The 24,787-nt window shown below is 42.1% G+C and overlaps 1 protein-coding gene across 1 annotated transcript in view; it reads left to right on the top strand.

The window, feature by feature from the left end:
- Positions 1-5,619: 5,619 nt before the first annotated feature.
- The window catches only part of LOC111975167 (synaptotagmin-9), a 54,323-nt gene continuing 35,155 nt past the window's right edge, over positions 5,620-24,787 (top strand). The window contains exons 1-3 of the mRNA XM_024003373.2: positions 5,620-6,353; positions 20,040-20,544; positions 21,942-22,500. Coding sequence (XP_023859141.1) covers positions 6,206-6,353; positions 20,040-20,544; positions 21,942-22,500 — 1,212 coding nt within the window. The 5' untranslated portion in view covers positions 5,620-6,205. The remainder of the gene's footprint in view (positions 6,354-20,039; positions 20,545-21,941; positions 22,501-24,787) is intronic.

Genomic DNA, 24,787 nt, shown 5'->3' with positions numbered 1-24,787 from the left:
GTGTGTGTGTGTGTGTGTGCGTGCGTGCGTGCGTGCGTGCGTGCGTGCGTGCGTGCGTGCGTGCGTGCGTAAAAAACTTTTCAAATGTCACCATATTTGCAAAGCTTATACCTTCACTGTATATCCTACTCGACAAACGGGGGCCAAAAAAATCATAATTGAAAGATGATCATATTGTTTTCTCAATAGTGATACTGCAGTTAGTGTGGATAGACTGAGATGGAAGGCTCTGATCATGTGAACTTCATACAGGCTATGAATTGACCCCCTGATCATTCAGTCTGTTCTGATCTAGGCCTTGATTGGATCTCCTGATCATTCTGTCTAGTCTGATGTAGGTTATGATTGGATCTCCTGATCATTCTGTCTAGTCTGACGTAGGCTATGATTGGACCCCCTGATCTCTCAGTCTGTTCTGATGTAGGCTATGATTGGATCTCCTGATCATTCTGTCTAGTCTGATGTAGGTTATGATTGGATCTCCTGATCATTCTGTCTAGTCTGATGTAGGTTATGATTGGACCCCCTAATCATTCGGTTCAAAGTAACTGACATACCTGATAGTTATTTTTATCCTGTCAACCATGTTTTCATACTGGTGTTCAGACAAATGGTCAGCATAGTTGTTTCTTTGCAGCACATCATGTATAACAAAGGCAACCTACAAAGACACTATGTCAGAAGTGTAATCCAAATTAGTGCTGTGTCTGCTTCCTATACTGTGGACTGTTTCATCATGTCTTCCTTCATCTCCCAACAACCTCACTAAAGATGTGGTTTCTCTCCCTTCCTGTGATGTAGAAGAATTGTTTGATGCGCTGTTGCATGAGAAATTATTGCACATACTGTAGATCATAATTTTTCTATTTATTATCCCTTGTGGTGACCTATGTTCTAACCAAATTATTACAGTGGCTTAGTAAGTAAACTGTAGGTGTTGTATGTACAGTGCATTCGGAAAGTATTCAGACACTGACTTTTTCCACAATTTGTTACGTTACAGCCTTATTCTAAAATTAATTAAATAGTTTCAATCTACACACAATACCCCATAATGACATTTTTTTATTTTTTATTTCACCTTTATTTAACCAGGTAGGCCAGTTGAGAACAAGTTCTCATTTACAACTGCGACATGGGAAAGATAAAGCAAAGCAGTGAAATAAAAACAACGACACAGAGTTACACATGATATAAACAAACGTACAGTCAATAATACAATAGAAAAATCTGTATACAGTGTGTGCAAATGAAGTAAGGAGGTAAGGCAATAAATAGGCCAATAGTGGCGAAGTAATTGCAATTTAGCAATGTACACTGGAGTGATAGATGTGCAGATGAGGATGTGCAAGTAGAAATACTGGTCTGCAAAAGAGCAGGAAAACAAAAACAAATATGGGGATGAGGTAGGTAGTTGGTTGGATGGGCTATTTACAGATGGGCTGTGTACAGCTGCAGCGATAGGTAAGCTGTTCTGACAGCTGACGCTTAAAGTTAGAGAGGGAGATGTAAGTCTCCATCTTCCGTGATTTTTGCAATTCGTTCCAGTCATTGGCAGCAGAGAACTGGAAGGAAAGGCGGCCAAAGTAGTTGTTGGCTTTGGGGATGACCAGTGAAATATACCTGCTGGAGCGCGTGCTACGGGTAGGTATTGCTATGGTGACCAGTGAGCTGAGATAAGGCGGAGCTATACCTAGCAAAGACTTATAGATGACCTGGAGCCAGTGGGTTTGGCAACGAATATGTAGCAAGGACCAGCCAACGAATGCATACAGGTCGCAGTGGTGGGTAGTGTGTGGGGCTTTGGTGACAAAACAGATGGCACTGTGATAGACCCCATCAAATTTGCTGAGTAGAGTGTTGGAGGCTACTTTGTAAATGACATCGCCGAAGTCAAGGATCGTTAGGATAGTCAGTTTTATGAGGATAAGTTTGGCAGCATGAGTGAAGGATGCTTTGTTTTGCGAAATTGGAAGTCGATTCTAGATTTAACTTTGGAATAGAGATGCTTAATGTGAGTCTGGAAAGAGAGTTTACACTCTAGTCATACACCTAGATATTTATAGTTGTCCACATATTCTAAGTCAGAACCGTCCAGAGTAGTGATGCTAGTTGGTTGAAGAGCATGCATTTTGTTTTACTAGCATTTAAGAGCAATTGGAGGCCACGGAAGGAGTGTTGTATGGCGTTGAAGCTCGTTTGTAGGTTTTTAACTCAGTGTCCAAAGAAGGTCTCGATGTATGCAGAATGGTGTTGTTTGCGTAGAGGTGGATCAAAGAATCACCCGCAGCAAGAGCGACATCACTGATATATACAGAGAAAAGAGTCGGCCTGAGAATTTAACCCTGTGGCACCCCCATAGAGACTGCCAGAGGTCCGGACAACAGGCCCTCCGATTTGACACACTGAACTCCATCTGAGAAGTAGTTAGTGAACCAGGCGAGGCAGTCATTAGAGAAACCAAGGCTGTTCAGTCTGCCGATAAGAATACGGTGATTGACAGAGTCGAAAGCCTTGGCCAGGTTGATGAAGACGGCTGCACAGTACTGTCTTTTATTGATGGCGGTTATGATATCGTTTAGGACCTTGAGCGTGGCTGAGGTGCACCCGTGACCAGCTCGGAAACCAGATTGCATACCGGAGAAGGTATGATGGGATTCGAAAGACTTTAGAAAGGCAGAGCGGGATGGATATAGATCTGTAACAGTTTGGGTCTAGAGTGTCTCCCCCTTTGAAGAGGGGGATGACTGCGGCCGCTTTCCAATCTTTAGGAATCTTAGACGATACGATACAATACGAAAGAGAGGATGAACAGACTAGTAATAGGGGTTGCAACAATGGCGGCGGATAAATTTAGGAAGAGAGGGTCCAGATTGTCTAGCCCAGCTGATTTGTAGGGATCCAGATTTTGCTGCTCTTTCAGAACATCAGCTGTCTGGATTTGGGTGAAGGAGAAGCGGTGGGGGGGGGNGGGCTTGGGACAGTTGCTGCGCGGTGTGCAGAGCTGTTGGCCGGGGTTGTGGTAGCCAGGTGGAAAGCACGGCCAGCCATAGAGAAATGCTTATTGAAATTCTCGATTATTGTGGATTTATCAGTGGTGACAGTGTTTTCTAGTCTCGGTGTATTGGGCAGCTGGGAGGAGGTACTCTTATTCTCCATGGACTTTACAGTGTCCAAAAACCTTTTGGAATTGGTGCTGCAGGATGCAAATTTATGTTTGAAAAAGCTAGCCTTAGCTTTCCTAACTGACTGTGTGTATTGGTTCCTGACTTATTGTATGGGGTATTGTATGTAGATTGATGAGGGGAAAAAACAACGTAATACATTTTAAAATAAGGCTGTAACGTAACAAAATGTAGAAAAAGTCAAAGGGTCTGAGTACTTTCCGAATGCACTGTATATGACAATGTTCCATTGAAATACACTTGGATCATGGGAATAACCAAACCCTGGTTCCTCTTCAAATGAATCATACGAAACAAAGACCTCTATGATTTCACTGGATGCCTATTGTCACGTTCCTGACCGGTTTTCTGTTATTTTGTATGTGTTTGACGGTCAGGGCGTGAGTTTGGGTGGGTAGTCTATGTTTTGTGTTTCTATGTTGGTTTATGGGTACCTGATATGGTTCTCAATTAGAGGCAGGTGGTTTTCATCTCCTCTGATTGAGAATCATATTAAGGTAGGTGTTTTCACTTTGTTTGTCGTGGGTGGTTGTCTCCTGTGTCAGTGTATGTTACGCCACACGGGACTGTTTCGGTTTGTTTGTTCGTTCGTTTTTTGTGTAGTCTGTTTTTCCTGTTTGTGCGTTCTTCGTGTTTCATGTAAGTTCTTACGTTCAGGTCAGTCTACGTCGTTTGTTGTTTTGTAATTATTCAAGTGTTCTTCGTGTTCCGTCTTATCATTTAATTTATTTATCATTTATCATTTATCATTGTTCCGTCTTATCATTTAATAAATCATGTCTACTAGAAACGCTGCGTTTTGGTTCAATCCCTGCTCCTCCTCTTCGGATGAAGAGGAAGAGGAACACCTTTACACCTATTACATACATTTTTTTGCCCTTTGGTGCAATTTTCACTCTTTGTACAAAACTCAAAACAGATCATCAAAAAGGCAGTTGTTTCAAAACTCTAAGTACAATTTCAATTGACAAAGTACAATACACAAAATCATACGGTTATTTTTTTCACCTAGAAATACATGTTTGARGTTCCAATACATGTTAATAGAAAGTAATAGATTTTTACAATGCAGTGATCACATTACTTTTGATATGATTATATTCTATTTTGTTAAAATTCATTTTACTATTACTTAATCCGACTGCTCTTAATTGATGATCACTTAAACGTTTGGTTTAAAATTGCATTACCATGTCGTCCAAAAAGTTATACGTTTGACTCATCTGTCCATAGAACATTATTCCAAGTGTCTTGATGATCATCAAGGTGCTTTTTTGGCAAACTTGAGTCAGCATTTTGGACTAGATGGTTCCCATTATGTCTGGCGAAAACCAAACACTGCATTCCACAGTAAGAACCTCATACCAACGGTCCAGCATGGTGGTGGTAGTGTGATGGTTTGGGGATGCTTTGCTGCCTCAGGACCTGGATGACTTGCCTGTAGCATATTACATCCAAAGGGCAATTTATCTTAAAACTTTTGCTGTTGGATGAACTGGTTCTTAAAATAACGACATTGAGAAGATATCATTATGTTGTGTTTTGGTGATTAAACCAATGTACTATTTATATTTCACATTAAACATGATTTTGGATTGTTAAGTGTTAAGTGAAAACTTCTTAAGTGAAAATAGTACCAAAGCGACAAAAACAATGTGAACATGTATCCAATGGTGCTAAGCAGGTCCAATTGTTGCTCTTTAGGAGGTAACCCTGCCCTCCGGCATGGAAAGGGTTTGCTCTCATTCATTATGGAGTCTGATTCTACTCCRGTATAAGGCTCTATGGGACTGGTAGCTTTACCTCCATTGTGCTGCTTAAATAACTCTTTGGTGCTGTTTTCATTCATCTTTACAAAACTGTCTGGACAAGGGTTAGACAGGAATGCATTACATACACATCAATCCCCCTATAGTTCCATCTTTAGATCTATAGATCAAATACATATACTGTACATGCATGCACACACACACGCACACGCACACACACGCACACTCATACAAACACACATTTCCACATGGTTAATACAGTGCCTGTCAATCACTGAAATGGATTGAAAAATTATTAAATTGACTGCACAATAAAAGAGGTGCATACTGATCAATTGTGCAAATCTATAATAGAATTAGTTATCAACCAGCCTCCCAGCCACCATGCAGCCCTTAATGGTATTGACATACTGTATATCCCAAGATAAATAGGTAGAACAACAATCCTACCTGGCCAAAGCGATAAACAGAACAGTATAGAATACAACTGAGAAAAACAATACGAATTAATGCAGTAGCAGAAAACATGCACTTCATACTAAACAACGTGCACAGTCAACACCACTAATTAGCTCGTTCTCAGGGCCAGTTGTATGGAAAGCCAGTTGGGCGTCACTCTTGACGTGCATGTTGATGCCAGCCCAGGGGTCTCGGCGCAAAGAGAGCATTGGGGGTTTAGTGTTGGCGGTGCGGTTAATAAGCGGAGCGCTTTGAACCGTGGAGAGTCGGGATCGCGCTCGCTCATTGCGTTGATGGTGAATTGAGCGACTGGCTGCGCGACGCCGGTCATTCACGCATCGAGAGAGCGCATGCACTTTTTCAGCACCAATTGAGTGTGGACAGTGCACGGCGCCTCATAGCCTCCTGTGAGTGGTCGGACATTCAACCTGTGGCTAAATTGTACGATAGGCTACTTTTGATGGGAAAACCCCACAATTGAATACTACACACTCGAAAAGGGATGCAGACGTTTGGAAAGAAATACAGGAATATGATGTTTTTTTGACCTAGTATACTTACCTGTTCATCCTCCGCTACCCTGGTTGGTTTTTCAGACAGCCAGAGTGGTGCTGAGCTGCGGGGTGTTGGTGACTCCGCTTCGGGTGGAGTGGTGCGCTGCTACTGGGGCTTTAGTTGACTCTCTGCCGGGAGGATTAGTGGTTTTCTGCGGGGGCTAGTCGACTCTCTGGTGGGCGGGGTGGTGTGGTGGTGCCATAGGAGCCCCTCCATTCAGAAGGATGCTGGTGGGAAATGCCTGGCGACAGAGAGGACGAGATTTGTCAAAAAGCACTAGAACTACTGTCTGATCTGTGCTCTAAAGGGGAAGTACAGAATGAGAACTGTCTGGATTTCATTTACCATTTCCGGGACCTCGCCAGACCACGCTACACGGACTCAGGTATTAATGCACTCATATCCAATTAATCGGCCCTGAAAGCAGTGTGTGTATGCAATGCGTATGCGCTCTTCAGTTTGAATTATACAAAGATGTAACTTTTTTCCCTGTGCTCTGAAATCTACATACACTTTGAACAGATGTTTTCACACATTAAGCATGGAGAGATAGGGTTCCATTTCTGCACTGAACTTGTTGCATGGAGAATAGGAGTGGGGGAATTATTTTATGTAGGGTTTTGCAGGAACACTTGTTTGATAAAAAACAAAAGTCAGTAGGCTATATTCAACCTTGCCTATAAATGTAGTGTGGGATATGTGCGCGCCATGGATCTTGTTATATGTGCCTTTATTTCTGGTGCACCTGAGGTGGATGGGGGATTGGGAGTGGGGGATGGGGACTGGCGCGAGTTTGCGTAATCCTTGGTCGCATTCATTGAAGCTTGAGCTCGCGTGATTCCCAATGCTATCAAATGTTTTGCATTGGCACATGCGATACAACACTCGGCCACACTAAAGATCTCAGCGGATTCGTTTTGTAATCCCTGACCCATTCATCAAGGATAAGCGGTGAGTGCATGCGTAGGTGTGCTAGCCTCAGCAAGAGAGGGAGGCAGTGCTTATAGTGGAACGGGAATTTGGGGAAGCTAGCACGCAGTGCTCGCGCGTCTGGTAACGAGGGAGACGTGCATTCTTAGTAATACAGTATCACACTAACCCAAGCGAGCTGTTTGTGTGTGTGTTCGTGCGTGCGTGCGTGGACGTGTTTTTCACTCTACCCACTGATCCATGGCTGCCTGTTGCAGACCCTGGTGATTACTAGAAGGTTCACAGGAGGTTTCTGGAAGGCATAAGATGTTACATATTGTGAACCCAATGGCCTGAGCTTGATCTAATAACCCAACCTTCTGCATTTCTCACATGCCCCTGATTGATGAATGGTTCAAGATGTGGCCCGTAACCCCACCCCCATCCTTTCAGTCAAAACCTCTCTTCACTCTCCCATCTCCTTGCTCCCCTCTCCCTTCTTCTTTCTCCTCTCCCCTCCCCTCCCCTTCCCCCTATACCCCTTCTCCTCTCCCTTCTACTTTCTGCGTACTATCCGTCCCTGCTCCTCTCCCCTATGCACCATTTCTTCTCCCTTCAGCACTATTCTCTGTGCACTCTCCCTTCTCTCTCCATTCTCCCCTCTGCATTCTCCTCTAGCTCAATTCTCCCCTCTGCATTGACAGCCAGGTGGAGTGTATGGTGGGGTTATTGAACTGCGATCAGAGGCAGTTTCCCTTGAGTCCACAGTCCCTGGTTTTATTAACATATCCAGCTGAGCCATGTCATCCTGTCCTGGATGACTGGCACCTCAAAAAAAAAAACAGAGAGAAATACGGATGAAAGAGAGAAGAGAAAAAGATATAGGAAGATTGACAAGTCTTTTTGCGTTGGTCTCTGGCATTCAAAGATAATATGTGTCCCAAACGGAGAGGAGTGTGTGTGTGTCTGTTTCTGTGTGGTGGGTTAAAAACCAACCACGGCTAACACATTTGCAGTGTTTGTACAGGCCAAGCAACTCCCTCACACCAGATCAGGTCAGAATGAATGTCTGCACCATACTCAATGTTAATGCCACTGTGAAGCTTACTATTTTAAATCATCTGGAGAATGAAAAATATATATTACAATAGATCTCTCAACTTTACCAAAATAACTTCACAGACATCTGCCTGCTGTCTATACATTCATGTAGTGCTGAGCATGTTGCTAAGCACTCAGACCCATTATGCACATGGATGTGATTCTGGGCTATATGTATAACATATGCCATGTTGAGTCCTCAGTAATAGCAGCCCCGGGGGAAATTAAGCTTTTCTATCTTAAGCCAGATCATGGCCACACAGCGAGTGGCTAGGGAAAGAGAGTTTTCCAGCAACATGTCCCCCTGCTGTGCTCACCTTGTAGACTTGATAGATAGACTGAGAGCCGGACTCCCAGCTACTCGACACTGTTTAGGTGTCCTTTCTTTTTGATGACTGTTTAGGTGTCACTGCCACGGTATTATCAAACTCTACTTATACAGTTGAAGTCGGAAGTTTACATACACTTAGGTTAGAGTCATTAAAACCCGTTTTTCTACCACTCAACAAATTTCTTGTTAACAAACTATAGTTTTGACCAGTCGGTTAGGACATCTACTTTGTGCATGACACAAGTCATTTTTCCAACAATTGTTTACAGACAGATTATTTCACTTATAATTCACTGTATCACAATTCCAGTGAGTCAGAAGTTTACATACACTAAGTTGACTGTGCCTTTAAACAGCTTGGAAAATTCCAGAAAATTATGTCATGGCTTTAGAAGGCTGATAGGCTAATTGACATCATTTGAGTCAAATGGGGCTGTACCTGTGGATGTTTTTCAAGGCCTACCTTCAAACTCKGTGCCTCTTTGCTTGACATCATGGGAAAATCAAAAGAAATCAGGCAAGACCTCTACAAGTCTGGTTCATCCTTGGGAGCAATTTCCAACCGCCTGAAGGTACCACGTTCATCTGTACAAACAATAGTACGCAAGTATAAACACCATAGGACCACGCAGCCGTCATACCACTGAGGAAGGAGACGCGTTCTGTCTCCTAGAGATGAACGTACTTTGGTGCAAAAAGTGCAAATCAATCCCAGAACAACAGCAAAGGACCTTGTGAAGATGCTGAAGTAAACAGGTACAAAAGTATCTATATGCACAATAAAACGAGTCCTATATCGACACTTAGCAAGGAAGAAGCCACTGCTCCAAAACCGCCATAAAAAAGCCAGACTACGGTTTGCAACTGCACATGGAGACAAAGATCGTACTTTTTGGAGAAATGTCCTCTGGTCTGATGAAACTGAAATAGGACTGTTTGGCCATAATGATCATCGTTATGGTTGGAGGAAAAAGGGGGATGCTTGCATCATGAAGCACAGGGGTGGCAGCATCATGTTGTGGGGGTGCTTTGCTGCAGGAGGGACTGGTGCACTTCATAAAATAGATGGCATCAGGAGGAAGGGAAAARGATGTGGATATATTGAAGCAACATCTCAAAACATCAGTCAGGAAGTTAAAGCTTGGTCGCAAGTGGGTCTTCCAAATGAACAATGACCCCAAGCATACTTCCAAAGATGTGGCAAAATGGCTTAAGGACAACAAAGTCAAGGTAGTGGAGAGGCCATCACAAAGCCCTGACCTCAATCCCATAGAACATTTGTGGGCAGAACTGAAAAAGTGTGTGCGTGCAAGGAGGCCTACAAACCTGACTCAGTTACACCAGCTCTGTCAGGAGGAATGGGTTTAAACTTATTGTGGGAAGCTTGTGGAAGGCTACCTGAAATGTTTGACCCAAGTTAAACATTTTAAAGGCAATTCTACCAAGAACTAATTGAGTGTATAAAAACTTCTGACCCACTGGGAATGTGATGAAAGAAATAAAAGTTTAAATAAATAATTCTGTCTACTATTATTCTGATATTTCACATTCTTAAAATAAAGTGGTGATCCTAACTGACATAAGACAGTGCATTTTTACTAGGATTAAATGTCAGGAATTGTGAAAGACAATGAGTTTAAATGTATTTGGCTAAGGTGTATGTAAACTTCCGACTTCAACTGTAGATAATGCCTGTGAGGTTTTGGTTGGTAGCAGCTCACTCATATTCACATACAGTAGCTAATATACACTGAGTGTACAAAACATTAAGAACACCTTCCTAATTTTAGTAAAAAAAACATGTTGTCTTGCCCATTCACTCTCTGCATGGCGCACATACACAATCCATGTCTCAATTGTCTCAAAACGTAAAAATATTTTTTAAACCGGTCTCCTCCCCTTCATCTACACGTATTGAAGTGGATTTAACAAGTGACATCAATAAGGATCATAGCTTTCACCTGGATTCACCCGGTCAGTCAAACTATGTCATGGATAGAGCAGGTGTTCCTAATGTTTTGTAAACTCAGTGCATATTGACTGCTATTGCTGCTGATGACTTATTGAGGAGAGGTGTAGGTCATGTAGATTATTACATATCAGTTTTCTATAGGGGCACACTAATTCAACACCGAACAATCTGTAAGGCACCTTAGAGCAACACAAGGGAATACTACTGTAGGTCCAAGGAAATGCTTAAATCGGCAATATCCCCCTCTCTCTTTCTGTTGGATGTTTTTGTTAGCTATCGGGGTTATTTGAGTCTTTTCAAATATACTATGAATCTCTACCTCCTCAGGCAGTACCAGGGCAATGTGCCAAGCAAACCACCACTAGGCCTCTGGATCAATGTGCTCTCAGGCTACAGGGCTGCCCATGTCAGTCTATCACCCTCATCTCTGAGCTCAATAGCCACAGTTCGATCAGATGCCACAGTGTGGTCTCACCCTTGGTGTACCATGTCTTTGGCTGGTTGTGACATGGCCTGTGGTTTCACTGATTTACTTATTTCATCAGGAATAGTGACTGATGCTATAAGTAGCTTTGTGATTCAGAGAATGCGATTTATGTGTTCAAAGCCTCCTTCATTCATGTTCAATAGTCCACTGCAGGTCTGTGACGGTCACATGTGCTGTGTGTACAGAGCACATCAGGTGGACATATGGACAATGCTCTCTATCACTCAAGTATCTCTGCACATTATACATATTGTATTGGAACTGTATGTAGCTTACTTACGTCTTGGGTGTTCTACCTTATGTTATTTTCAATACTACGTTGATATTGATTACTGCATTGTTAGGTTTAGAGCTTGCAGCTAAAGAGGAGGTTCAGCACAATGTTCACCCTGCTTAGTGGCATTTCAATGGCATTACTGTCATGAAGCACTCAATCAACTGATTAAAATAATGCAGGTAACATACAGTATATGAACACGGAGGTACATTTTCACACAGTTGGTTCTCCATATTGCAGTATTTTGTGATCCTGGATCATGTTTATAACAGCTTGGAGGAGCTTGAAAGGAGGGATCAGCCCAAGAAGATTCACGATTGTTTCTGAAGTTTTTTGATCTTCATAATAGCCTAGAAACACAAATTGAGATATTATGTGTGTGGTATGTTGGTATGACATCATCAAAGCAAGACAACAAGTCAGAGTGACCTTGTCCCATTTACCACCATGTACAGTGTCGACTGTACACACGTTTTGATGAAGTGTTTGCATGTGCTCTGAGAAATGCAAGAGCGGTCAAGGCTCTGAAGATAATATTTTGGGACAGACTTCATCATTCACCTTCTTCACACTATCACAACGTAGGCCAACTCACTGCAATATTTGAAGTGACTCAATTAAGGGTGCATTTATTTTAGACTGCTGTGGACTGTAATCGATTAATTTAATCAACTGTTTGATTACTGATTGACGTGAGAGCTATCGGAACAGTATAATTATTGACTTTGATGTGTAAAAGGTGTTCTATCCCTGACATATCAGAGGGGGCAGCATGGGTGAGGTTAAGGAGGAAGAGGGGGAGGGTAATAGAAAGTTAGTGAAGGAGCATGTGGAGGAGGAGACAGCAATAAGAGGAGCAAGAAGAGGGGTAGGGGGTGTGCAATACTAGGCTCATTAAGGAAGCCCCAGACTCCCAGCTTGCTTTGCCTCAACATTCTGAGGGAATATGTAATGGAAGGGGCCATGTCAAAAACAACCCCTTTGCTTTTTACTGCAATCAAAGGTGGTCAGCCTGGCCTTTTACCCTGCATGTGATTTCCTTTGGTCCGCCCAGCAGATTCCACATCCATTAGTGCTGAGCGATTACTGCTTTTTGAGGTCGGTTTGGTTTCTGTTCTATTATTTTGGTGGAATGCTGTAACAACACAGAATAAAACAATTAATAKAAGTCCCATGATGGTAGTGACTGCACATTACTGCTTATCACTTATTAACCATCATTTAAGCACATTACTTTAATAAAATAATTCAGTTGTGTATATTACGTTTGTTTTATTTGATGACTTTATTATTTCATTCCAAGTCATCCTCTCATCTCTGTAGAGCTGCTGCCTATGCTGTCTGACAACATCACTATTTTAGTCGTTCTTCAAAATAAATAAGGCATACTTTTATGACTGCTGAATACAAACTAACAATCACTTTGATCATGTATTTTCAGGTAGAGATACCTGGCTAAGCAACAGCTGCGCTTTATATCACCTCAGATCGCACATTCTTCTCTCTTCCGTAGCAGGAGTAAAAGAAACACAGATTGGCTAAGTAGATTCACAATGGATTATGGTCAGTGTAGTTAATTACTACTGTTCAAACTGAGCAAACATATAAATGCAAATGTAAAGTCTTGGTCTCATTTTTCACGAGCTGCATAAAAAGCTTATTTCTTTCAAATTGTGTGCACAAATTTGTTTACATCACTGTAAGTGAGAATTTCTCCTTTGCCAAGATAATCCATCCACCTGACAGGTGTGGCATTTCAAGAAGCTTATTAAACAGCAGGATCATTACACAGGTGCACCTTGTGCTGGGGACAATAAAAGGCCACTCTAAAATGTGCAGTTTTGTCACACAACACAATGCCACAGATGTCTCAAGTTTAGAGGGAGCGTGAAATTGGCATGCTGACTGCAGGAATGTCCAACAGAGAACAGATCATTTAATGTTAATTTCTCTACCATATGACACCTCCAATATTGTTTTAGAGAATTTGCCTGTACGTCCAACCGGCCTCACCATTTTTTATTTTTTATTATTCTGATTAGCTGGGCCTAGCTCCCCAGTGGTTGGCCTAGCTCCATGGCTGCGCCCCTGCCCGGTCATGTGAAATCTATAGATTGGGTGATAATGCATTTATTTCTATTGACTGATGTCTGTCTATGAACTGTAACTCAGTAAAATCTTTGGAATTGTTGGATGTTGTCTTTATATTGTTGTACAGTATAGAATATTGGCCTGTTGGAAACTACAACTCCATACTACATCGCACAGTTCAGGCTGGATCTGATATATCTTTAGAGAAATTGTGCAATTTGCGCATTGAGCTCACAGACAAAAAAACGAACTAAATGGAATTAAAATAATTGAACCGATGTTGTTTAAAAAATGAAAAATAACCAACATTTTGATTAATCGCTCAGCACTAAAATCCATGAAACAGACCTAGCATCAGTAGCCACAGCTCTCGACCTGAATGGTAATTACATTTCAAGAGATTTGCCATGTTTGGAATTTTGTCTTTCCACGGCTGTGCATCATTTTTACTGTTACTGATGATTGCCAAACAGCTGTCTTCACTATTTTCAKTTTCACCCCTGTGGAGGTACAGTTTGTAAAAGGTCTACGATAAGATTTCATTAAGATGTGGTCACTGAGATCCAGAGAAACATAGTATCTCACAAACCCAGACCTTGTTTAAGACAAGATAACATCCTGAGTGTTCTCTTGCATAGCCCTATCTGTGCTTAGTCATTTAGCATACATATATAATTAAACAAATAACTAAAAAAGCTTTCTCTCAGTGGATTAATTACACAAATCATAATTTCATAATTTCCTACGCCTCAGTTGATGTAAACCCACAGGGTTTCATTAACAACGGACAAACAGGGCTGGAGAATGGAACAGCATATGGCAAAATATGGTGAACTACACGGTACAATACTGTATGGTGCAAAACAATTTACAGTTGAGTGGGTTTGTTTTATAAATGCCTCTAGACAATCTGGCCATTTAACTCCTATAAAGATAGTTAGGGAAAATGCCCGGCCTCTGTAGGTTTGCCATTATGTGCAGTAGTAATGAGTGGGGGAGTGTTGATTTTCTCTGCAGTTCGGAAGGTGTACGTTAGTTAGGTGTCATGCATTGTGTTACATTGTGTGACCCTAATCTCTGAGAGTTTGCTATGTCCTCCAAGTTCAAGGGGTGACAGCTGTGCCAAAATGATGAATTCTCAATGACACTGATTCATGTCTTTGAAGATCTCTCTTTGGCGGAACTTCATCTTCTTCAGAAGAATTCCCAGAGAGGGATATCTCATCATCACTTCACTTCCTGGGATTGCTTTGGAGGCAAACGCCAAGATGAATCAGAAGGCTCTTCGTGATTGTCTTTCTGTCCCCCCCCCCCCCCTTCCGCAGTGACTGGGGGACCCTGTGCCAGTGAGAATGAGCACACTTAATTATTCATCACAACACTTTGAAATCTTAATCTTTCATTTGTGATAATTGAGGCTGCATTGATATGGCCAAAAAGTGCCTGCAACCGATGTTGCATGGAAACATGGGAACACAGTAAACCCTAAACAGTCTCTCTAGCTCTCATCAATAGCATCATCAACATACAACTACACAACATGTTGCAAGTCATGCTGTAAAAGCTGTCACATGAAAATATAATTACAGGATTACTTGCAGCATTTTCAGAACGCTTCTCACACTTGTAGTATCTTAGTTTAAACCGTGTAGAGGATGAGGACCAGCCTAGATATAGGGAGATTCTCCATTGGGCATAAATCCATCCTCTCCTCGACTCCTCCGTCCTCCTCCCCTCCTGACCCGGAAGATCGTTACCATATGTAGGAGAATATCATTTTGTTAATAGGTGAACAGAGGAGTTTGCAGTTCTCCTCGATAGCCTCTCCCGGCTGAGAAMTCTTACGTATATCCTGCCAGAGTCCTACCAGGAAGAGTTTTGTAATCCGCCACACATCCTTTGAATCAACAGTTTTTTTCTCCGAGGAGAAAAGCACGCACACGTTTTAAAACGCCCACCTTTAGTCTATAAAATGTCTGGTACAACTAGCAAAATGTGTTTGAGCCACTTTATACACAGTTTGCCTGATGACGAGCTTGTGGAGGGGAGTCTCATTTCATCAAGCACATTTGTTTCCACGTTTCCTCTCCTCGATTACATTGACATTTTTCAAAAGGAGGCAGGAGAGGACGGAGAGAGGATGCATCCTTGCATGATTCACAATTTCTTCAAAAATAAGTTGAAATTGAAAACMTTGGTGTTCACATGTGTATTTGTCTGATTTACAACTACACAGGACCAAACGTTTTTATTAAAATWAGAAATTTAGATTTTTCACTTCAAAGTCCAAAAACGGCATGGATAAATTATTTAAAATTCTAATTAACTTGGTTGGAGGCAAGTGATTCTCAGCAAGTGTAATTTATCTCACCTGCGGTAATTTGCAGGGCCAACGGGGCAAAAATAGCCATTAAACCAGCCATTCAACCAGTTGGGTTGAAATCTGGTGACAGAGACGGCCATGGCATATGGTTTACATCATTTTTATGCTCATCAAACCTTAATTAACTCAGTTACCACACCAGTGTGGAAGCTCATGCTTTCAATATARTTTGTATCCCTCATTTACTCAAGTGTTTCCATTTACTTTGGCAGTTACCTGTATGATGTGGTTAGTTGGTACGTAAAATACCTATCCAGGCGTAAGATCTGGCATGCGTCAGCAACGCCTGGGCAGAGTAGCGTGCCCTTTACCTGCACCAACAGCTCTCCTTGGATGAGGAGGAGATGTTGGGCATCGTAAAAGGACCTGGCATAAAACATTCAAACCTCTAAACAGGTATTCTGTTCACTATGAACATAGCCTTCGTTAGTGTAAACATTTATACTGTATATACGGTCAATCTCTATGGCATAAACATTAGAGTTTCCAAATACTAAGGCTAAACATTTCAAATGAAATAACATTATAAGAAGACATATTCACCGTTTGTTATTTTATATTACCCTACAAAGCACAATGCTTTATCTTGAATTAGATATACAGTTGAAGTCGGAAGTTTACATACACTTAGGTTGGAGTCATTAAAACTAGTTTTTCAACCACTCCACAAATTTCTTGTTAACAAACTATAGTTTTGGCCAGTCGGTTAGGACATCTACTTTGTGCATGACACAAGTAATTTTTCCAACAATTGTTTACAGACAGACAATTTCACTTATAATTCACTGTATCACAATTCCAGTGAGTCAGAAGTTTACATACGCTAAGTTGACTGTGCCTTTAAATAGCTTGGAAAATTCCAGAACATGATGCCATGGCTTTAGAAGCTTCTGATAGGCTKATTTACATCATGTAAGTCAATTGGAGGTGCACCTGTGGATGTTTTTCAAGGCCTACCTTCAAWCTCAGTMCCTCTTTGCTTGACATCATGGGAAAATCAAAAGAAATCAGCCAAGACTGGTTCATCCTTGGGAGCAATTTTCAAACGCCTGAAGGTACCACGTTCATCTGTACAAACAATAGGACACAAGTATAAACACCATGGGACGACGCAGCCGTCATACCGCTCAGGAAGGAGACGCGTTCTGTCTCCTAGAGATGAACGTACTTTGGTACGAAAAGTACAAATCAATCCCAGAACAACAGCAAAGGACCTTGTGAAGATGCTGGAGGAAACAGGTAAAAAAGTATCTATATTCACAGTAAAAAGAGTCCTATATCGACATAACCTGAAAGGCCGCTCAGCAAGGAAGAAGCCACTGCTCCAAAACCGCAATAGAAAGCCAGACTACGGTTTGCAACTGCACATGGAGACAAAGATCGTACTTTTTGGAGAAATGTCCTCTGGTCTGATGAAACAAAAATAGAACTGTTTGGCCATAATGACCACGTTTGCTTGCAAGCCAAAGAACACCATCCCAACCATGAAGCACGGGGGTGGCAGCATCATGTTGTGGAGGTGCCTTGCTGCGGGAAGGGCTGGTACACTTCAGAAAATAGATGGCTTCATGAGGAAGGAAAATAATGTGGATATTTTGAAGCAACATCTCAAGACATCAGTCAGGAAGTTAAAGCTTGGTCGCAAGTGGGTCTTCCAAATGGACAATGACACCAAGCATACTTCCAAAGTTGTGGCAAYATGGCTTAAGGACAACAAAGTCAAGGTATTGGAGAGGCCATCACAAAGCCCTGACCTCAATCCTATAGAKAATTTGTGGGCAGAACTGAAAAAGCGTGTGCCAGCYAGGAGGCCTACAAACCTGACTCAGTTACACCAGCTGTGTCAGGAGGAATGGGCCAAAATTCACCCAACTTATTGTGAGAAGGTTGTGGAAGGCTACCTGAAACGTTTGACCCAATTGAACAATTTAAAGGCAATGCTACCAAATACTAATTGAGTGTACAGACCCACTGGGAATGTGATGAAAGAAATACAAGCTTAAATAAATCAATCTCTCTACTATTATTCTGACATTTCACTATTATTCTGACATTAAAATAAAGTGGTGATCCTAACTGGCCTAAGACAGGGCATTGTTACTAGGATGAAATGTCAGGAATTGTGAAAAACTGAGTTTAAATCAAATCAAATCAAGTTTATTTTATATAGCCCTTCGTACATCAGCTAATATCTCGAAGTGCTTGTACAGAAACCAGCCTAAAACCCCAAACAGCAAGCAATGCAGGTGTAGAAGCACGGTGGCTAGGAAAAACTCCTAGAAAGGCCAAAACCTAGGAAGAAACCTAGAGAGGAACCAGGCTATGAGGGTGGGCCAGTCCTCTTCTGGCTGTGCCGGGTGGAGATTATAACAGAACATGGCCAAGATGTTCAAAATGTTCATAAGTGACAAGCATGGTCAAATATAAATCTGGAATAAATGTCAGTTGGCTTTTCATAGCCGATCATTAAGAGTTGAAAACAGCAGGTCGGCGACAGGTAGGGGTTCCATAACCGCAGGCAGAACAATTGAAACTGGAATAGCAGCAAGGCCAGGTGGACTGGGGACAGCAAGGAGTCATCATGCCCGGTAGTCCTGATGTATGGTCCTAGGGCTCAGGTCCTCCGAGAGAGAGAAAGAAAGAGAGAAGGAGAGAATTAGAGAGAGCCAAGATTTTCAAAATGTTCATAAATGACAAGCATGGTCAAATAATAAATCAGGAATAAATGTCAGTTGGCTTTTCATAGCCGATCATTAAGAGTTGAAAGCAGCAAATCTGGGACAGGTAGGGGTTCCATAACCGCAGGCAGAACAGTTGAAACTGGAACAGCAGCAAGGCCAGGTGGACTGGGGACAGCAAGGAGTCATCATGCCCGGTAGTCCTGACGTATGGTCCTAGGGCTCAGGTTCTCCGAGAGAGAGAAAGAAAGAGGGAAGGAGAGAATTAGAGAGAGCATACTTAAATTCACACAGGACACTGGATAAGACAGGAGAAGTACTCCAGATATAACCAACTGACCCTAGCCCCCCGACACATAAACTACTGCAGCATAAATACTGGAGGCTGAGACAATAAATGTATTTCGCTAAGGTYTATGTAAACTTTCGACTTCACCTGTAGCTAGTATGTTTGTGGAAAACAATTTAGCAAACAATGAGTTCTGTGAGGAGAAATGAACGGCGTCATCACATGTCATCACATCAATTTAAACTCTTACAGAGGATCCATCACATACTTTAATCGCTCAAAATGGCTGTTAAATATCACCTGCACCCCAGGTATATGTAAATATTGAAGATTTAAGCCTGAAGAGTGGCTTGAAACTTGTTCAAGGTGGGTCAATTGATTCCCATAGAATGTTTCTCCACAACACATTGTCTTGCTCTTTTCCTATCAGTCAAGGACAGTGGATTACAGCAGCACTACAATCAGGACCCTGGGACTCCAGAGGAGATAATTAAACAACTTCGGATAATTCCTAATTAAGTTTGTCACGCTCTCTCTTTAAGAGAATATTAAGGGAGAATGAGAAAAGTTCCCGCAAAGCACACTTGTAATTAACCAAGCCATTTAAAAAAAAAAATTGTGCACTGTGATTTAATCAGTCTTAGGCCGTTCCTTGTGGTGTGTCTTTAATGGCACACAGCTAGAGAAGCCCAAAGGCAAACTCTGACATACACTACATGACCAAAAGTATGAAGACACCTGCTCGTTGAACATCTCATTCCAAAATCATGGGCATTAATATGGAGTTGGTCCCCACTTCYCTGCTATAATAGCCTCCACTCTTCTGGGAAGGCTTTCCACTAGATGTTTGAACATTGCTGCGGGGACTTGCTTTCATTCTGCCACAAGAGCATGAGTGAGGTCAGGCACTGATGTTGGGCAATTAGGCCTGGTTCGCAGCCGGCATTCCAATTCATCCCAAAGGTGTTCGATGGGGTTGAGGTCAGGGCTCTGTGCAGGCCAGTCAATTTCTTCCACACCTATCTCCACAAACATTTCTGTATGGATCTCGCTTTGTGCACGGGGGCATTGTCATGCTGAAACAGGAAAGGGCCTTCCCCAAACTGTTGTCACAAAGTCGAAAACACAGAATCGTCTAGAATGTCATTATGTGCTGTAGCGTTAAGATTTCCCTTCATTGGAACTACGGGACCTAGCCCGAACCATGAAAAAGAAAACCAGACCATTATTCCTCCTCCATCAAACTATGAATTGGGGCAGGTAGCGTTCTCCTGGCATCTGCCAAACCCAGATTTGTCCGTCGAACTGCCAGATGGGGAAGCGTGATTCATCACTCCAGAGAACGTTTTTCCAATGGCGGCGAGTTAAACATTTTGTTAAATGATGATGTGATGATTAATTCTCTCCCAAGCCTCTGTCTTGTACATGTGTCATTGATCTTTGTTTGTCTCACTGTACCTCTCACATCCTTGTATAAGTAAAATTACCCTACTAACTCTCTCCCTTTCTTTCCTCCCTCTCTTCCTCTTTCCCCCCCTCCCTGCATTCTGTAGATGTGTCGGTGAGCCTGCTGTCCCTGGTGGTGACAGCCTGTGGCCTGGCCCTGTTCGGGGTCTCAATCTTCGTCTCCTGGAAGCTCTGCTGGATCCCATGGAGGGAGCGTGGCCTCTCCCCCAGCATCAAGGAGCCCACCCATGGGCACCACGATTCCCCCATGGCACCTTTGCAACCCTACGTCCCAGCCAGGGAGCCAGTCTATACGGCCGTCGACCCCCCCGTCCCTGCCCTCGACCGCCGTGAGTCCCATCGCTGCTCCATTGTCCCTGTGGCATCTGGGACCGTGACGGGGCCGGTGACCCCCGTATCACCGCCCCCCATAGCGGCAATCATCCCCATCCCAGAGGCAGCCATGAAGATTAGCCACACGTCTCCAGACATCCCCCTGGAGTCCCAGAGTAAAGGCCGCGAGAACGGGGTCCACACCAACCCTCGTACGCAGAGGCAGACCACTGAGCCCTCACCCTCCGTCCGGTCAATGTCTATACACACAGAGATTGGGTGAGTACTATATCACAGTCCTCTACTATGATGAAGTCACTATTGTGCTATGTACTGTGCTTGTATACTGTAGTACCAACTTTACCAGGGTCCCTTACAATATAAGACTGCTACTAAGACTGCTACTTTGCTTTCATAATACATAGTATTTAATTAGTTCWCCACAATGGTTATCAAAGTAGGAATAAAGATTTCAATACTGTACATTGCCAGTACATGAGTAACACAGTCCACCAGGATTGGAGTTAATTCCACAAATGTAATTCTAATTCAATTCTTTCTCCCTTTAAATTCCATTTAATTTGATTTGAATTCCAGGTCAGTCTTTGAATTCAGAGATAATGACATTCCTCTAAATTCCAATGTTAGGTTTAAATTCCAAGAATTCCACAAATTAAAATTAAATTCTCTCAGGCTTTCAGGCTGATCATGTCAGAAATATAGGAATGCTGGTTGAAACTATTGCAAATAAATCCTACAGTAAATGTGTTTATTTGTGATCATTCCTTTAACTGCGTATTGTAATAATACTGAATTCCAATTACATTCCAGAGGTTATATGTTTTTACAATTACAATTCCATTCCAATTAAAGAAAGTCCCAAAAATATAATTCCAATTCCGTAACTTGAAGATTTTTAACATTTCAATGTAATTCAATGTCAATTATCCACCATGAGTGAACTTGTAAATTGAATTGGAATTTCTAATTATATTGGAATTTACCCCAACCCTACTGTACAAGTATTTATACTGTCCTTCTGAAGTACAGGCATCATAATTGGTTTGCGACTTTGGTTTGCACAATATTTTGCATGAGTGAAATATACCCCGACAGCCCATTCATTCATTTGAAATAATTTTCTCCAGATTCTTAATTTCACCTTCAAAACATTGTAAACTCTTCCACACATAGGTAGAAACCATGACTCACTTCGTTGTTAAAGCCCTGTGTGACACAAAAGAGGCAGTTGGGAAGTTCTAGCATTAACCAGGTTTAGAACATTGAACAGAAGCTCAGACATAGCAACCCAGCAGCTGTAAGGCAGCTATCCCATTGAGTCTTGTGGAGTCACGTCCTCTACAGCAAACAATGTTCTATGAGCAATTCTAACCACAGACACTCTTTATATCAATGAGTTTCACTTTAGTTTTAAGTAATTTGTTTGTGTTTGAAGGAAAGTCTATCCACTGCTCAGCCAAAAACCGAGTACAGTGAATTGTTATTTTTGTCGATTGTTGCTTGAGCCGTAATGGTCATATTTGCAGAAAGCCTTTGTCTATTATATTCAGGTACTCTGTTGTTGTATCAAATACACATTTGCGGTCTCTCTGTGTGTCTCCTCTCACTTATGCTGACAATGGTAATGTGTCTCTTTCTGTCTGTCCTCTACACAGGTCTGACTCTATCCGTAGATTATCCGTAAACAGGTCCAACCCGGACTTTAACGTGGCCCAGTTCCAGAGACAGGACTCTCTGACTGGGATGGGCCTGGGTCTGGGCCGTCTCAAACCAGAGCTTTACAAGCAGCGCTCCCTGGAAGGGGATGAGGGGGGCCGGCGGGGCGGAGGCTGTGGACGCCTACACTTCATTCTCAAGTTTGACTGTGACCTGGAGCAACTAATCGTCAAGATCCACAAGGCGCAGGATCTCCCCGCCAAGGACTTATTGGGGACCTCGGACCCATACGTCAAGATCTACCTACTACCGGACCGGCAGACCAAGCACCAGACCAAGGTTCACCGCAAGACGCTCAACCCCGTGTTCGATGAGGTATTCCTGTTCCCCGTGGAGTACGCTGAGCTGCCGACGCGCAAGCTGCACTTCAGTGTCTACGACTTTGATCGCTTCTCGCGCCACGATATCATCGGCCAGGTGGTGGTGGACAACTTCCTGGATCTGGTGGACTTCCCTGCAGAGACAAAGCTTTGCCGGGACATCCAGTACGTCTCCACGGTGAGTCAACACGTTCTGTTTGATCACTTCCTGTTTCCGGCTTGTAGGGGAAGGATTGTTCTGCTTAAATGCTGTAGATTTACTAAGATAAATGGTAAATTATAACTATAGCAGAATATTAATTTCAGATTAGCCATTTTTACGGCACTTTCCTCTGGTTGAATGCCTCATATACATTTTTTAAGATGAGCCACAGTAAGCTATCAGTGAGTCGCTTTATCTGCAATAGAGAAAATGGGCTCTATTTTCGGCAGCGTTAAGGCGGCGCTTGTGTCAAACGTGTGTTAGTTTGCAATTTCGTCATGTAAAAACTGGCGCACTGGCATTTTCCAGCCCTAATGCCGGGTTCGGCAATTTACCTGACTTATATCAGCTTGCTTGTGCTCCGATGGGAGGGGTGGAAATATTTGTGTCCTTAAAAACATGATCCAAAGTGCTAATTTGAGGCAGCACTGTTAGGTATATGTAAGACCAATCAAAAGCTGGTTTTAGCAGTTGGTTATGGCATGTATTTTGACAGCAGAAACGCAGCCTATCCAGCTGTGACACACACTGCCCATATGCGCATTGCACAAGTTTAGCCTAATGTGCTTTTGGCACCTGCATATACTTCGTATTTAGAAACAGAAAAATAACATTTATACGTTTTTCTCATTTTATTTTGTTAGAAACCAAGCATAGCCTCACCTCCTCTCAATCAAGGCTTTTTGTAGTCCTGCCTAATGCCATTGCGAAGTAGTCAAAACTCGATAAAGGGTTTGGCTCCTGGGACCGCTTGGTTATAAATCTTAATTACCAAAACTTTATTAAAGTATAAAGTTTGAGAGGAGTAAAACTGTGAACTCACATTCCCTTTTCATCTATGCATTATAGGCAAGCCCACTTTATTTTAGCTATGCAAGTCCCGTTTGGACATGTTAAAAAAGAAATGTATGATATAGGCTATGTGTCAATGCCCATCATGAATAGAGAGATGAGAACCTTGGTGAATACCGGTGAACCTTGTATTTAGAAGTTATCTATACCTGAAAATTGCTTGTTTTCCATTTTATATGTTCAAAACCCAAGCCCTCCCTTAGGCCTACTATAATGAAGGCTGGTTCAACTGCAATGTGTGTCTTTTTTATCCTGGAGATTTTATGATATAATTACATTTTATATTTATTTATTGTTGTTGTTTAAAAAAACGGATTGCTGTTTTCATTTTATTCCAACCGATCTTATTGGAATGATTCACCTGTCTGGTTTAATGGTTACAATGTCTGTGGCACACCTGCAATGCAACMTCTGCAGATGTGTGAATGGGACCTGATCTGTAAGATGGATCCGATTATGTTCATAAAGCATAGGCCGATTTGGGAGCAGTATGACGGTGAATGGACATTCTCCCTTTCGCTCTATATTGGATCTTTGTCCAGCTACTGTGAAAAGTTACGATGTTCCGTTAAACCCTCCATAGTCTTCTTTGTTTTAATATTATATGGCCATGGGGAGAAATGATGGTGCCTGTAAGTGTGACATAGCCTATTTAAAACAAGTTGTTATTTCATTTTGTTTAGAATTTGATTATAATTATGTGTTCTATTTTTAGGCCTTATCAATAATGAATTTAATCTTGCTTATTGACAATATTTGGCATGTCCCTGCTCAGCCATAAAGCAATTTACAGTAGGCCTAGCCCGTATATCACTGTGAATGCTTTTGAAGCCAAGCAATAACCTAGAACAATGTAGACTGCAAATGGGTTCAAGTTAACGTGTTTAGCAAAGATAGGTCTACATTTAGTTATTTAGTTTCTGTAAGCTATTTAAGAAGCTTTAATGGACTAACATTGGAATTGGASTTGATTCCAAGGCAATACATAAAATACAGTAAATACACAACTTGAAGCAACCACATATTTCACCAGGGAGCACGTTCAGGGAGCACGCCACGACTCAACACACCCATAACTTGTTTATTCATCAAAACACAGCCTTTTCGCACCAATGCCAGCAAGTGCGCCGATAATTGTGATCGTGATAACAGCAAAAATATTATGGACACACCACTGAACCTATAGTGCTTAGATTTACCATTGCATTAGGTTTGTTAAAATTGAGCCCAATGTGTTTCATTTGTGGGAGAAATAAGTCGGCAGGAGACGTCTGACAGTGAAGACCTACTGTTGAAGTCGGAAGTTTACATACACCTTAGCCAAATACATTTAAACTCAGTTTTTCACAATTCCTGACATTTCATCTTTSTAAAAATTCCCTGTCTTAGGTCAGTTAGGATCACCACTTTA

Source organism: Salvelinus sp. IW2-2015, linkage group LG15 (genome assembly GCF_002910315.2).
Source record: "Salvelinus sp. IW2-2015 linkage group LG15, ASM291031v2, whole genome shotgun sequence".
NCBI lineage: Eukaryota > Metazoa > Chordata > Actinopteri > Salmoniformes > Salmonidae > Salvelinus > Salvelinus sp. IW2-2015.
The sequence above is the reverse complement of the archived record's forward strand: the minus strand, read 5'-3'. Positions and strand labels throughout refer to the sequence as shown.